This window comes from Sturnira hondurensis, unplaced genomic scaffold (assembly GCF_014824575.4).
Source record: "Sturnira hondurensis isolate 20B ecotype Veracruz unplaced genomic scaffold, ASM1482457v3 Scaffold0007208, whole genome shotgun sequence".
NCBI lineage: Eukaryota > Metazoa > Chordata > Mammalia > Chiroptera > Phyllostomidae > Sturnira > Sturnira hondurensis.
Genome location: NW_028079839.1, coordinates 5,418,002 through 5,432,249, shown reverse-complemented (window position 1 = coordinate 5,432,249; position 14,248 = coordinate 5,418,002). Strand labels below are relative to the sequence as shown.

The following is a 14,248-nucleotide window of genomic DNA, read 5'->3' as shown; positions in this document are numbered from 1 at the left end:
TGTTTCACAAAAAACTCTTCATGAGACGAGATGCATGAGCAGGTATGTGTTGAAGTGACGAAGCTGCCCGTCACCAGCTGCCCACGGCTGCAGCCTCTGCATCATCCAAATAGTTTCTGCGGAGGGAGGTTCAAGCTTAATGTAAAATCTGATGTAGATTCGTTGCTCTGCTCACTCAGTCGTTTTGAATGCGACGGCCACACAGTCCACACGCTCACTCACCGCGTCTGCCGCCCCCACTGACTGGCGCAGTGAAGTCGTCCTTGTTCACGCATGTGCGTTCCAGTCCACGCTCCTTGGCTGCCAGGTTCCATCGACGTCATGCAAACTGTTCTCGTTAGAGTAACAATGGCTGGACTTTCTCTGGACAGATCTTGTGTGAGATGTGCACACGTTACATGTGGAACGTAAACACTTATATGTAGCCAGCCCTGCCTGCACACACCAGGCCGGCACCCAGGGGTTCGCCCACGGACCTGAGAAGGCCAGTGGAGGGCTTGGTACTCGGCACTGTGACAGCAGGGAGCAGGAGGCCCGCTCACTGCCCCTTGGCACTCTGTGAGGACGTTCCATCATTTTCACTCATAGTGGCTGAAAGGCCCGGCGACCCTCAGGGTGCTTGGGTGTCCCAGGCACGGGACAGGAGCAGGACGCCTGACCGACGAGCACGCTGCTGAGGGGGCCTATGCATTTAGTGACTTCAGGACAGAGGACTTGTGGCCCATCTGTGACAAGGAAGATCCAGCTTGGGGGTCCCTCTGCTCCATGCTCTGCACTCCAGGACACTGGACACTGTGACAGATGCCTGGGTACAGGGTGCTGCTTCCCATTTGGAAGGGAGCAAACCCAGCCCCTGCACCCAGGCCTGCAGCCCCATGGGACACCAGGGGCAACACTGACTCTGAGTCGGGGCCACTGACTTGGGATCCGTACTTTCTCCATGAAAAGCAACAGCCTGCTGGAACGACGTCAAACTCCACAGGGAAGTGAGTGTCCATTCTCTCACGAAATAAAACTCGGCCCTCCACCCACAGGATAGATTCCTGATGCAGCAGCAAGAAGCAGTGAAGCCAAACAAGGTCTGTGTGCACTGAAAGCCGCCCGAACGCCCTGCAGAGTGTGCATGGGGTGTCTCAGGCCTCTGCGAGTCACTCTACATGAGTTCCTCATTGTAGAAAACCAAAATCAGCAAGGTTAGGGTCAGAGACACCAATTTTCTCCTAGAAACTGGGATAAATTGTTAACTTCCTCCCAAGTGACATTTCATTACATAAAACAATAGAGCTGGCCCTGGCCAGGTGGTTCAGTTGGTTGGAGAGCTGTCTTGGACATCAAAAGGTGCGGGTTCCACGCCATCAGAGCACGAACGGGAGGCAAGGATGGACGTCTCCCTCACGTTCTCTCCCCGCTCTGCCTCAGCTGCGGATCAGACAGAGCTGGAAGTACACGGGGTGGGGGTGGGGTGCTTTCCCGGTTCTCATCTTTGTTCCCTGGGAGGCGTCGGTCCACAACAGACCCAGCTCTCGGGCCATTCCACATACTAGCGGTAGGTACCACACCTCCACAGACACCGACCCTCTCTGGCTGCACTTCCCTGACGCTCTGAGCTCCTCAGCCTCCGGCTTGGCCCTCAGCCCCCCTTCTTCCCCTTCTGGGCTGACTCACTTATCAGTAGCTTAAAAAATACCGATAGAGCACAGACAGCTCTGCTGGCCCAAGTGGGCACGCAGGAGGGGGCTGACCGTCCACACTGCAGGCCCACGTCCCAGGGAGGACAACAGTGGGGCCAGGGCAGGGGCACTCTGTACCTCAGCTTCCCACAGGCTGCAGAAGTGGGTCATTAGCTGCTGTCCCCTGGGCACAAAAGAAAGAGGGGTCCAAACACACAGCCTCTCAGTCCACAGCTTCCACCACTTGTCGCCCATGCCGGCCCTGCGGCTTCTCACGCAGGCCCACTCCCTGCTTCCTGCCTCTGTTCCTGCCCCAGGGTGGCCGTAATGGGCCCTCTTCCTCCCTTCCCCAGGTCAGCGCCCTTGCTCCAGAGCCTTCACCCTGGCCCTGGCCACCTTCTCCAGGATGTCATCCGTGGTGTCCACACCCTGAGCAGGTTTCGTGTCCTAAGGCACCCTCAGGTCCATCTCCTGCTGCACTTAGTAGAAGCTGGGGGCAACTCAGGGCACAAGGCCTGGGCCAGGCTCTGGGGCTAGGGCCCCTGCCCTAAGGGTGGGCGGCTCCCCACCCCTGTAAGACACATTGATTCCACGAAGTTGAGCCATGGCTCTGCCTGCTGGCTCCTGGGTATGCACGGGGCCCCACTTCTTGCACTCCCAACAAGCTCTTCTTGAAACACCCCTCCCTAGACTCCCAGGATGTCCTTCTCAGGCCCTGTCCGGTCCTCACCTCTCCTGGCTCAGCCTGAGGACCCTCCCTTCTCTGTCCCCTCATGCCCTGCAATCTCATCTGCTCTACAGGCTTCACCCTAGAGGCCCCTCCTTAGGTCCGATGGGGGAGGTGTGGCAAATGGGAGGCAGAAATAAGGAAGGCAGCACATAAGGGCACAGGGCCTTATGCCCAGGGTCCCTCGGGCGGCTCCCAGTGTTCGGCTGCTCTGCCTGGCTGTTTTGACTGACCAGTTCAGAGGATGCCCGCAGAGGCAGTGTGCTGGTGGTAACACTGTCCCTGGGGTCCCTGGGGTGCTCCGTGCTCCACCTCCAGCCCCTGGATGGGGCCCAGTTCCCAGGAGGCACTCACTAAATACAAGTTAACGGGAAGCCCAAGGTGGCTGGGACCAGCTATTTACAGTCCCTCAAAACCAGATCTCCAGGACCCCTGGCTGCCCACATGCCTGGAGACTCAGCTGAGGCTGTGCCTGGGCAGCACAACAGAGCCACTGAGACCGGAAAGCTTGGAAGGGGATACCCCAGGCAGGCCTGCATGGACCCCACACCTTCTGTCCTAAGAATTTCCCCTCTAAAAACATCAGGGGTCCCCCAGGCTATATATGGAAGGACAGAGCTGTGGAGGGCTCAGAGAGTTAGGTGACACCCTACCCAGTCCTGATGGCAGTCTTGGGCAGTCAGTCAATCGGCCACCGGGTGTATCTTTGCTTCCCCAACTGGGCAGTCTCCACTGCTCACCCAGATTCTGTTTGCAGCATAAATAACCACAACCTCCTCGGCCAGACACAAAGCCCAGCCCCCTACCTCCCGCCTCCCACCTCCCACCCCCCCACCTCCCACCTGGACTGCATATAGCTGCCTGGATGCAGGGTGAGGGTAGACGGCGGCACAGCAAAAACAGGAAGTTGCAACAGATCTGAAAACCGTAACAGTGATGAAGGAGAAAAGAAAAGCAAAACATATCTCCAAAAATTTAACTGTGAGTTGGACAGATGTCATTCTTAACAGAATGAGTCTGCCTGAGAGTGAGTCCCAAAGCACCCAAGTCACACAGTGCAGTGCGTGCAGAGGGCCCTGCACTTGGGTGCCAGGCAGACCTCAGCTGGCCAGGGCAAAGCCAGGGCCCACTGAGGCTCTCAAGCAAGCCTGGGACCCAGGACTGGTACTGAGTTCTGAGTGCACCCAGAGGGCACTTTTGCACAAACTAGGACAAGGGGTCTGTCTGCCACCTGACCCTCCCATGCCTGCCTCTTGGGCTCCCAAGAGCACTGCAGAGGAGACTTCAGGAGGGTTTTGAAAGCACTGACCACTCAACCCAGCTCTCAGTCAACACCCACAGGCTCACCCACGTGGCCAGAGTTCCCTGACCTGACTCTGCATCCTCACTTCTTAGAGCCAGCAGGGACCCATCAATGGTTCCCTGAAAGGCTAAGCAGGCAAGGTAGGCAAGGTAGGCTCGGAGTCGAGGTCCATGCTGGGGGAGGGGCAGCTGCCCTCCTTCATCGGCTCTGTGGACTCCTGGACTAACAGACAGTGTGGCTAATGAGGCTGCTGGCCCAAAAGGACCCCGAAGCAGGGCCTTCCAGGGGGACACAGGGCCCTGGGCACATTCCCTCACCCAGCAACAGCCAGGCTCAAAAGGAAGGGCCGCACACCCCAAAGGTCTCCCCCAAAGGCCAACCACATGGGGGCTAGCAAGTCTGACAGGGACGGCAGGAGGCAAGGCCAGAGGGCACAGCCTCCGAGCCTGAATGGCCATCATCCCACAGTCAGAAGAGGTGAAACATCTCTCCTGCATGGACACAGAGGGCCCCAGCAGCATCTGCTCTTCCACTGTGATGCAGTTGGGAGCCTCAGAGCCGACACCTCCCCTGTCGCCCGGCGACGTCACTGCGCTCACTGGGTGATGAGCCCAGACCAGAGCAGCCACATGCCTACCAGGAAGGTGACGAACCCTCTGGCCCTGCAAGGCTGAAGCCCTCCTCCCCAACAGGGTCAGGAACCCAGCTGCCCATCCACAGAGAATCTCCACCCAGAGGGTCAACAGCCAGGTGAGTGCCCCACAGAGCAACAGCCCCACAGGACCACCCAATGATTGCGGGCCATTGGGGGAGGGTGGGGACAGTCCTCAGAACAGGCCATCACACCCAGAAGCTGGGAGCACAGAATTCACCTGAGAGAAGCCCTCTCTGCCCCAATCTGTGCTGCTGTCCACCCTGTCTGAGGGCAGTGTGGGGGGGGCCTGTGGACACAGACACGCCCCTTCCAGGGAGCCCCACCTGCCACTGTACCGCCAGAGGGACCCATGCCTTTCAAGACTGCCCGGAGGACTGACCACCCCCAGCCCCACCCACACTCTCACAAAGGTGTCTCTGGGCCTTAACACACAGGGTCCAGAACCCAGCAGCCTCATAGCTCTTTTGATTCCCGATGGCTGTGTCCACTCTGCCCTCATATCCATCCACAGAGAACCCTAAATCCGCCCCTGCGCTGCAGGTTGGAGACCAGCACACCTGAATGGAATGTCATGTGATTAGATCTCTATCAACAGAGAAGGCCGGGGGGCCAAGCACCAAGCTGAAACCAGTTCAGGGTGGGGCAGGTGAGTGCTGCACAGCACTGATGATGGAGGCAGAGGGGTCCTTAGGACAGAACAGCTGGGCAGAGCACAGCAATGGGAGCACGTCTGGCCCAGGCCTGCCTTTGCTTCAGGTACAGGGTGGGCACAACAAGGCTGTACCCTTGGCCATGCTCGGGGGACAAATGATGGACCAATCAGGCAGCCCAAGCACTGCTCAGCCCTGGACACAAGTGGGGACAAGGCTGCCACCACAAGAAGGCCCTGGCCAAGGAGGAGAGGACAGAGACTTGCTGGGGAAGGCACCAGAGACACCTGCTTAGGCCTCCGCTTCCTCCTGTGCTCACCGCAGCCACCGTGCCAGGTGTCATTCCTGCCTTCCTGACAGGCACACAGGCTGCAGGGGGGCAAACCATGTGCCCCACTGCTGAACCAGATAGAAGGTAGAGATGGTCCCACATCCCCACCTTCATGTGTCACTGCATGCGCCCAGGCACTGGCCTCTGCATGTGTCACTGCATGCGCCCAGGCACTGGCCTCACACAGGGCATTACAGGCCGACCTTCCTCCGCCGAGACCTATTTCCTAAAATAACTGCTGGTCATTCAGAGACCCTAGAGGTAAGGCCGGAAGGAGGGCTGTCCGAGCACGGGCCAGTGAGCTGGGGTCGCACACCGCCAGGGGGAACAGTGCCCCAGACCTCCAGGACACAGGCCCAAACACCAGCTCTGATGTTCTCAGGCCAGAGCAAGATGAGCCAGGAAGGCCCAGTGGACAGGAAGTAACAGGGCAGGGTGCAGAGGGAGGAGGGGCAGGTTCAACGTGGGCTTTGTGGTGAAAGGGCAGTGCAGACGGGGCAGAAACTCGGGACAGCCACCCCACCCACAAGGGCACTCTGCTCAGGCACTGCAGCCTGTAGCCCACGTGGCACTTCCAATGCCTTGTCATGACTGTGATGGCACAGGAAGACAGGCCCAAGGCCACAGTGACCCACCAGTAAGAGGCTGAGCCCAAGGGCATGCTCCCGGGGATGAGAACTTTCTCTTATTCACTAAAGGAAAAACCGAAACCAGAGGCAATGTCTCCCCAAGGGTGGGCGGCACCAGTGTGTTCCCCTGTCAGGGCACCTGTCAGCCTGGGAACCCCTCTTCTGTTGGCAACCCTAAGACCAGCCTGCAGGGAGGGGGACATGTCCCTCCCAAACCTGCTCCGGGTCACCTCCTCTTGACCATCCGGAGACCCCCGCCTGCGCCACATCATCCCGGCGTGTGTGCACACCACCCTGTCATGCAGCTCGGCCCCCGCAGGCAGTGCCACTCCACCCGCAGCTCCTGCTCGTCTCCACCCTGCCATACACGGAGCCGAGTGTCCCCTCCTCCAAGGGGCACTCTGCTCCAGTGCCATGTCCATCTCCCCAAACAACCCTTGCAAATTCAAACCTTAAATTTTAGACTGCAGTGCAGGCACACTCTAGGTGGGCATCGCCAGGGGCCAAGCAGAGGCAAGACCCTGACAGAAGAGCCTGGGGGGTCGAGGGAGTCCCAGCTGAGATGCCCTCCCCAGACAGAGGCCTCGGCGAGACCTGCGTGTGCAGCTGGCCTCCCCCAGGTTGACGTGGGCCCCTACAGACGAGGCGGAGGGTCTGGTGTGCTAGGGGGGAGGAACATTGGCTACCACTGCCCCTCCAACTGCGGGCTGATGTGGACCCTCACAGGGTGGCACCTCGAGGTGTACGTCCCCTGCAGCAGCCAGGGGCCCTCATGCTGGTCCCCATCCGAGATGAGCTGGCTGAGCTGCTGCCATGTCCCCCTGCCTGTCTTTGTCAAGATGCGTGTGGGTGCTCAGAGCTCTCCCACTGAGCAGCTCCAGGTCTCTCTGGAAGCAGAGAGGCTCAGCCCCTGCCCTGCCAAAGTGTCTGGAGTCTGGACCCTTCCCAGGTTTACACACCCTGAAATCTCCCAGGCTCCCCCAAAAGGACCTGAAGGAGCCCAAGACTCCTGAGTCCTCTGTGCTCACTGAACAGAGTGGAGAACCCTGTAAGTCAGACTGGGGTGGGCCCTCATAGTAGAGGCTGACACCCCAAAGAAGGAAGTGCACTGCAGGGACCCCCCCCCAGGGGCCTGGTGGGTGGAAACTGAGCCTCCAGCCTTTAGCTGGGCTCCTCATGCCACCACCTCGGGGGAGCAGGTCATAGCAGAACCTCAAGTGCCCTAATTGCTGGGAACAGCAGCAAAAGGTACCACTCAAAAGTCACCTCTATGTTTGACTAGGGAAATGCCACCCTCCCTCTTCCCCGGGACCACGGTCCTTCTCCCTGAGCTCACTCCCCTCTTCTGAAAGGCCCATGCACAGACACAGAGGGCTGAGCTGAGTCCCGAGGACTGCTGACAAACGGGTGACGGAGACTCCGCTGAGACCCTCCACTGCCTTCCCCACCAGCCACGGGCCCTGGGCTGACCTCCCACCTACTGGACCCTATTCATGGACCAATCCCACCTCCTAACAGGAGAGCCCCCGCCCACCCACCCAAGCAGAAGCTGAGATGGTCAATATTTAAAAAGCCATCACTCCTTCAGGAGCACTGCCACCGCCCTGCTGTCAGCCATCCCACCCTGTCATGTCCCCTTCCCATCAGTGGGCTCTACAGGAACAGTCTGCCGGAGGCCGACCAGGCCCCATCCCTGTACTTCTAGCACAGGCCTCTCTCCCCAAACCCAGCCATCATCCACAAGAGACGGACCCCAGAGGGCAGCACAGCCCTCCTCCCCTGCTCCAGGGAGAACACACAGACCCCGTGCTGCCATGCACGCCCTGGGCGTGTGCAGGCCCCTCCATGGGGATGTCCCACCAGAACACGGCTTGCCGGAGTCGCCCAGGCTGAGAGGCAGGGGACACGGCCCTGTCCCCCAGGGCTATCTGAGAGGCTGCCCTGCAGCACTCACTTTATTGGATACGTATAAGCAAGATATTTAATATTTTACATAGAAGAAGTGCCTCCCCCACCAGTGAGCTAAACCCTCCCTCAGTGACTGGAAAGCCGATAAGAACAGGAAACCCCAGATCTGACACAGAGTGAGCTCTCGGAGACTGGCGACCAAGCACAGCCTATGAGGGCCAGGACACTGGGCAGGAGGCCGGGGCGTGTGTGGCGCACATAGACTGGCACCGTGATGGCCTCCAATCTGAGCCACAGCACAGGCAGACACAGCGCCAGGGAGGGCGAGAGGTGGGCAGGGGGTAGGCGTGGTTTCCTGACCTGGAGAAAGCTGCCCCATAACTGTGGCAGATTTGAACCTCTGTGGAGGTGGGCGGGGCCCCATCCACAACCGGAGTCCCACACTCAGGCAAAAAGACCAAACTCCCACAGAGAGTGTGTGCTGAGATCTCTGGTCTGAGGCAGAAATGCCAAAGGCCACCCCCATGGGACCAGGGACCCAGGAGAGCAGCAAGGGAACCCGTGCAGAGGCCAGCCAGTCAGTGCCCACTCCATCTGGCACAACAGAGCCAGCTTCAGGGCTGTGTGGACAGCAGGAACCGCTGTGTCTCCAACTTTGGAAGACTGGGCACCAGCCTGTGCGCTGGGCTTTCCCAAGCGACAGCACTGAATGCTGGGCTCAGGGTCCAGGTCCCCTCCCTGCTTCCTGGGTGTATCTGCACCTCAGCAGTCATCAGAGGCCTGAGTCTGGCTGCTCCCCAGGAGGTCACGGTAGCTAGAGAAGGTCGCACAGCTGGGAGGTGGGGGTGAGGACGAAGGCCAAACACAGGAGTCTGGGGAACCAAGGAGGGGGCCTTTGGGGAGAAACAGGTACCCAGGAGTGTGCTGTGGAGTGGGATGGCCCCTGGGGCACAGTCAGAGGTTCCTCGACAGGGCAACAAGAAGCCACCGCACAGCTGCATGCCCCTCTAGGCCTGTGCCCGTGGACAGAAAACGCATGTCTGTGCAAACACTGGTGAGTGTGCTCACAGCAGCACTGTTCTTAGAGGCCAAGGTAGGGCCAGACAGGTGCCCCTCACAGGAGGGAGGCCACTGACGCCAGTGTGTCCATGAGGGGACAGTGCTCAGCTTTGAGCAGGACAGCAGCTGACACATGCCCAGGCTGAAAGCAGGCCGGTGGCAGAAGCCAGACCCAAAAAGGCCTGAATGGCTTCATTTATGTGAAAGGTGCACAACAGGCTAACACCCAGCGGCGGACCAGAGACTGGTGACCACCCAGGGTGGGGGCCAGGGGAGGTAGGGAGCACAGGGAGTGACAGATAAGGCACGCCGAGTTTCTTTCTCAGGTACAAAAATGTCCTGAAAGTGGCTGGTGATAGTTGCACAACTCTGAAGACACACTAAACCGCTGGTGTGGACACTTACGTGCTAAAGTGTGTGGCGTGTGTGATGGCCACTCCAGTGAAGCCATCACCAGACAAAGTCCTTGAAGCAGAGGACCTAGTCACCAGAGGCTCTCTGGCACAAGGCCCTGGTGGCTCCCACCAGGCCTGGAGATGGAATGCCAGGCAGAGCTGGGAGCAGAGCAGCAGGAGGGGTCGTGGGGTTCAGGGAGCTTCCAGGGTGAGGCTGGAACTAGGGCAAGGGGGGTGAAACGGATGAGACAGGGACGAGAGGGACAAGGGCCCCAGGTGCTGCCCACCCTCCTCGGCCCAGGGGCGCGGCTCATGGACAGACACCTGTTGCCTACAAGGCCCTAGACGGCCTGCAGGCTCACTCGAGGCTCAACAGAGACCAGTTGCACAACAGGGCTGCAACCCCAGGGCAGAGGGCTGCGTGGGGCTGCACGAGCAAAAAGGGAAACCAGCCCAAGGCTGACACCAAGCTCTGAGTAAGGAGCGAATGGGGCCTTTCAGGCAACCGCCCAAGAGCGAGCTGTGCTCTCAGAGCCCTGCCGCCTGGCTAGGCCTCCTTCCCAAGAAGCAGCCTTACCATGTAAGGGCGGCCCAGCTCCAAAACCTCGGCCTGTAGGAGTTCCCCCATTAGCTCACTCCCAGCAGCGATGCACGGAACCTAGAGCTAGAAATCTCACTTGTCAAAACCCAGCCATGCCATGCAGAACAATGAGGTGTGCAGTGCCTGCCACCCCTCCCAGGCAAGGGGAGGTCTCTTGGGGCTACTGAACAGCCAAGGGCTCCCCGAGGGCAACCTGCTGGGCACCCTAGCCAGGGGGATGGCCATGCAGGCTCCGGAAGGGCTACAGCTGGGACAGAGGTCCCCACAGTGGGGGCCTGGGAGACCTGGCGAGTGTCCCCTGATCACAGCTACATTCACGACCACACAATGCGCCGATCTCCTCTCCATCCCAGAGTCAGCTGAGTGAACAGGGGAGCTCTCCCCAGGGTGTCTGAAGGGCGGTGATGGCATCATTCTCCCAGCTCATGGAACACTCTCGGCTTCAGCCTTTCTGTGTCAACTCACCAAGACAGCGAATGCTGGCAGCTGCAACCCACGCAGCAACAACTCTTTGGGGCCCTCCATGATTTTTAAGACAGTAAGAGGCAAAAGTTGGAGGACCAATGTATCGTGGGTATTTATGACACCCTCGATTGTCATCAAAGGCTGAGTTGCCACCAGAGGGGCCCTCCATGGGCAGTCATGTGGCCTGGCCATTCTGGGGTACACGACAGAGCCTGGAGTGCTGACAAGGTGAGGGTGGAACGTGGGGGCTGCAGTTAAAGTCCTCATCCAGTCCTCGGGGAGGGAGGAGGTAACAAGGGAGGTGCCAAAGCTCAAAGGCAGAAACACCCCCCCACCCCTCATGCACACCCCTCGTGGCCGGCCACGGTCACAGCTGGGTCTCTCAGGAGCAGACCCTGTGGAGACAGGGCCCTCCCCAGGCCTCAGCACTGGGCTCAGTCCTGCAGGGAGGGGGGCGCCAGCACATCGCATCCACCAAGTAGGGGCCCAGGTGCCACAGTCCCCTTCACTGGCACCGCTGCATCCATGCCCAGGCTGCCGCCCCCCATACACCACACTGAGTCTCCACCAGGACGCATAGGCTCCGTGCCCATCCTGCTGCCCTGCACCACACAGCAAGCCCTGGGCAGGTGCAGACAGCACCGCTGTATCAGCCCTCACACCCAAGACGTCCTGCAGAATTAACCCTGCCCTGTTTCCAAAACAAATGTCCCTTCCAGAGGCAAACCTAATGCAAAGCTCTGCACAGCCTTTGGAAAAATGAAAATCCAAAGACAACATGTCACTAAACAGAAGTGAATTAAGTCACCACTTCAGTGTCAACAGAGAGGTGTGTGTGCGCACAGGGGACAACAGAGAAGCTGGCGGTCAGGAGCAGCGCATGGCTTTTCCCTGGGAGCCTCGGCCCTCTGGGCCTCGTGGTCGCTGGGCCTCGTGGTCCGGACGCTCCGGAGGCCGCGGTGGCTAGCGGTCTGAATCATCTGAGCAAACCCTGCTCCGCGGCGGCGTTTTACTGGAAAGCCGAGAATAGAATGCTAAATATACAGGCGCACACCCATCCCGGGGAACTTCTGAAGGGAACTCGCGGACAGGGAGCGAGACGGAGCCGTCGGGGGCAGAGGGAAAGCGGTTGTCTCCAGCAGGGAAGCGGATGCCGGGCTCCTGGAAGTTGAAATAAGACAAACACAAAAGCAGCGCCTCCCTGGCACAAATTAAACCAAACCCGGAGGGACGGGCTTCGCTCAGAGACACCTCGCCCGGGGCCGCCGGGCAAAGAGCGAGGGCCTCACCTCCACCCCCGCACCCCCCAAGCCCCAGGCGCCGGGTGTCCGGGCTCCACGCCCCCACGGCACCTCTGCCCTCAACCAGCAGCCCGCAGCTGCGTGCTGCTCTCCTGGGGCCGGCAGTGTCAGCCCCGAAGGCGGCGGGGAGCGCGGCGGGGCAGGGAACCGGGCCGGGAACTGGGTCGGGCAGGCCTGCTCCTGGCCCCGCGCCCCCAGGGCGGCCCCACGCGGGCAGCATCCCTTTCTGGCCACGGCCGGCTCCTCAGCATCCTTCTCCCTAAAGCAGCAGCCAGGCCGCCCGGGGCTTTCCACAGGAGCCCCTCCACCGGAGCCAGGGCGACACTGAGTCACAGAGGCCCCGGCGGCCCGCTGGGACCCGCGGGGGCAGGGGCCAGACGTCAGGGGCTGGGCTTGGGGGACGCCGGTGCGGAGCTGAGGCCCGGGGTCGAGGTCCTGGGTCAGGGCTGGGGCTCAGCCTCGGCAGCGTGCGGGCTGGGGCCCGGCGTCCAGGCAGAGCTCGGGGCTCCGGGGCGCGGGGTGCCGGCGTTTTGAAGCCCGCGGCGCCGGGGCAGGACTCGGGGCTCAGGGTGCAGGGCCCCGCGTCCCAGGACTCAGTGTCCGGGTCCCAGGTCCCCAGGGCTCGGGGCTCGGGCCGGGGTTCGGAGTCTAGACCCCCGGGCTCAGGTCCGGGTCCCGGCGTCCCGCGGGCCGGGGTTCCGGGCCGGGGCCGGCGCCGCCGCGACACTTACGTCGTCGAAGAGTGAGCCCACGTTAGCCGTGACCAGCAGCACCGCGGTGCCCGGGGCGGCCGCCTTCCCCGCCATCGTGGCCTGGCCAGCCGGCCGGTGTCCGCGGGCCGCGCGTCAGCTGCGCCGGGGGGCGGCCCCGGGGCGCATCGCGGGCTCGGCGGGTCGGGCCGGGCCTGGCCGGGGTCCGGCCGCGCGCTCGCTGGCTCTGGCTGCTCCGCGGCCCGCGCCCGTCGCTCTCCGCCGGCGCCTCAGCGCGGCCCGCGCGCAGCCATTAGGAGCGCCGCCGCCAGCGTCCCGCAGCGCCGCCGCCGCCGAGCTCTGAGGCGAGGCCCGCTCCGGGGTGGGGGCGGGGCGTGCGCCGAGGGCGGGGTCTTGGAGGGGCGGGGTCTTGGAGGGGCGGGGCTGTTGGGGAGACCTACGAGGGGAGGGGCCTACGAGGGGTGATCCTGAGTTCGCCTGGGCTGCGTCGGCTGGCGCTCCTGTCAGTCAGCGGCCGCCCCGCCCCATCCTGGCCCCCACCCCCCCAGCTCTTTCGCTTCGCGCTACTCCGCCCTCCGCGCTGCTGTGACGTCACGGCCCCCGGCTGGGACAGTGCCTCTTAAAGGGGCCGCGCGTGGCTCCGCGTCTCGAATGGGCCCTAGGCCCTCCCTCCAGCGGGTTACCGTGTGCAGGGCGGACCCACTTCTGCGGCGTCCCCGGAATCCCGTCCGGACCCTCAGAAGTGGAAGGAAGAAGAGGCCGGGCTGGGGCGGAGGTAAAGGCCGAGCCTGGTTGTGGCTAATCCAGGTGGGGCTAGGAGGGCAGAGAGGCCAGATCAGGCCCCACATGGGTGGCTGGCGAGGTGGGTGAGGCCTGGTGCTGGGGCGCCACCCTGGAAACTAGTGGGCCCCACACTTGGAAAGCTAAATGTCCTGACAACTATACTTAAAAAATGTAACAAGTAACTGCCACAAGAAATGTTAGTGGTACACTTGACTCAACCGTGAGGTACCAGTACCAGTCATACTAAACATCTTAAGTGTGCTTTCCAAACTGAAACACTGAATCTGCATGGGATCCCACGGGGCATGATTCCAGGGCTCACAGCCACATGCGGGCAGCCACCCAGCTGGACAGGGTGGCTCCCGGAGCTATGCGGGCCCAATTTAGGGATGGAGAGCATCTCAGATGGAGGCCCTGACACAGGGCTCCAGCTAGGCCAGCCTTCAGCTCCGAAGTAAATGGTCATGCCCCATGACCTCAGGAGACAGGAGTGCTGTTCCATGAAAACAGATGGGCAGACACCTACCTACGAGCGCTGGGGACACCGCTGGCTCTGTGGGCCACCCGCCCTCACTAAGAGACCATCTTCTCCCCTTGCCAATCCATCCAAAGATCCTGCTGACAGTGGCACTCAGCATAAATACCAAGCCTATTTGATTTCGAGACCAGTGTCTGACTCTAAATGGTGTCCCCCAAATTTATAGGCCTGGGTAAAGCCTTAACCCCCAGTGTGTTGTGAATGGAGACGGGACCTATAGGAGTCAATTAAGGTCAAACGAGGTTGTAAGGGCAGGGCCCTTCTCCAATTGCAGTGGTGTCCTTACAAGAGACCCCAGAGCATGCACTGGCCCCCCACATCCCCCCACCCATGAACAGTAGACAAGGAAGAAGTCATGTGAACACACAACAAGAAGGCACCATTTGCCCTGGCTGGTGTAGCTCAGTGGATTGAGCACGGGCCTGCGAACCAGACGATCGCGTTCAATTCCCAGTCAGGGCACATGCCTGGGTTGCAGGCCAGTTTCCCGCAGGGGCCAGTTCCCTGCAGGGGATGCACGAGA

General features: G+C 61.0%; 1 protein-coding gene across 2 annotated transcripts in view; it reads right to left on the bottom strand.

The window, feature by feature from the left end:
* The window catches only part of INPP5A (inositol polyphosphate-5-phosphatase A), a 146,620-nt gene extending 133,862 nt beyond the window's left edge, over positions 1–12,758 (bottom strand). The window contains exon 1 of one of the 2 annotated variants that reach the window (XM_037051247.1): positions 12,426–12,758. In XM_037051247.1, coding sequence (XP_036907142.1) covers positions 12,426–12,500 — 75 coding nt within the window. In that variant the 5' untranslated portion in view covers positions 12,501–12,758. The remainder of the gene's footprint in view (positions 1–12,425) is intronic. The other variant, XM_037051248.1, reaches the window with a different exon arrangement.
* Positions 12,759–14,248: the final 1,490 nt, after the last annotated feature.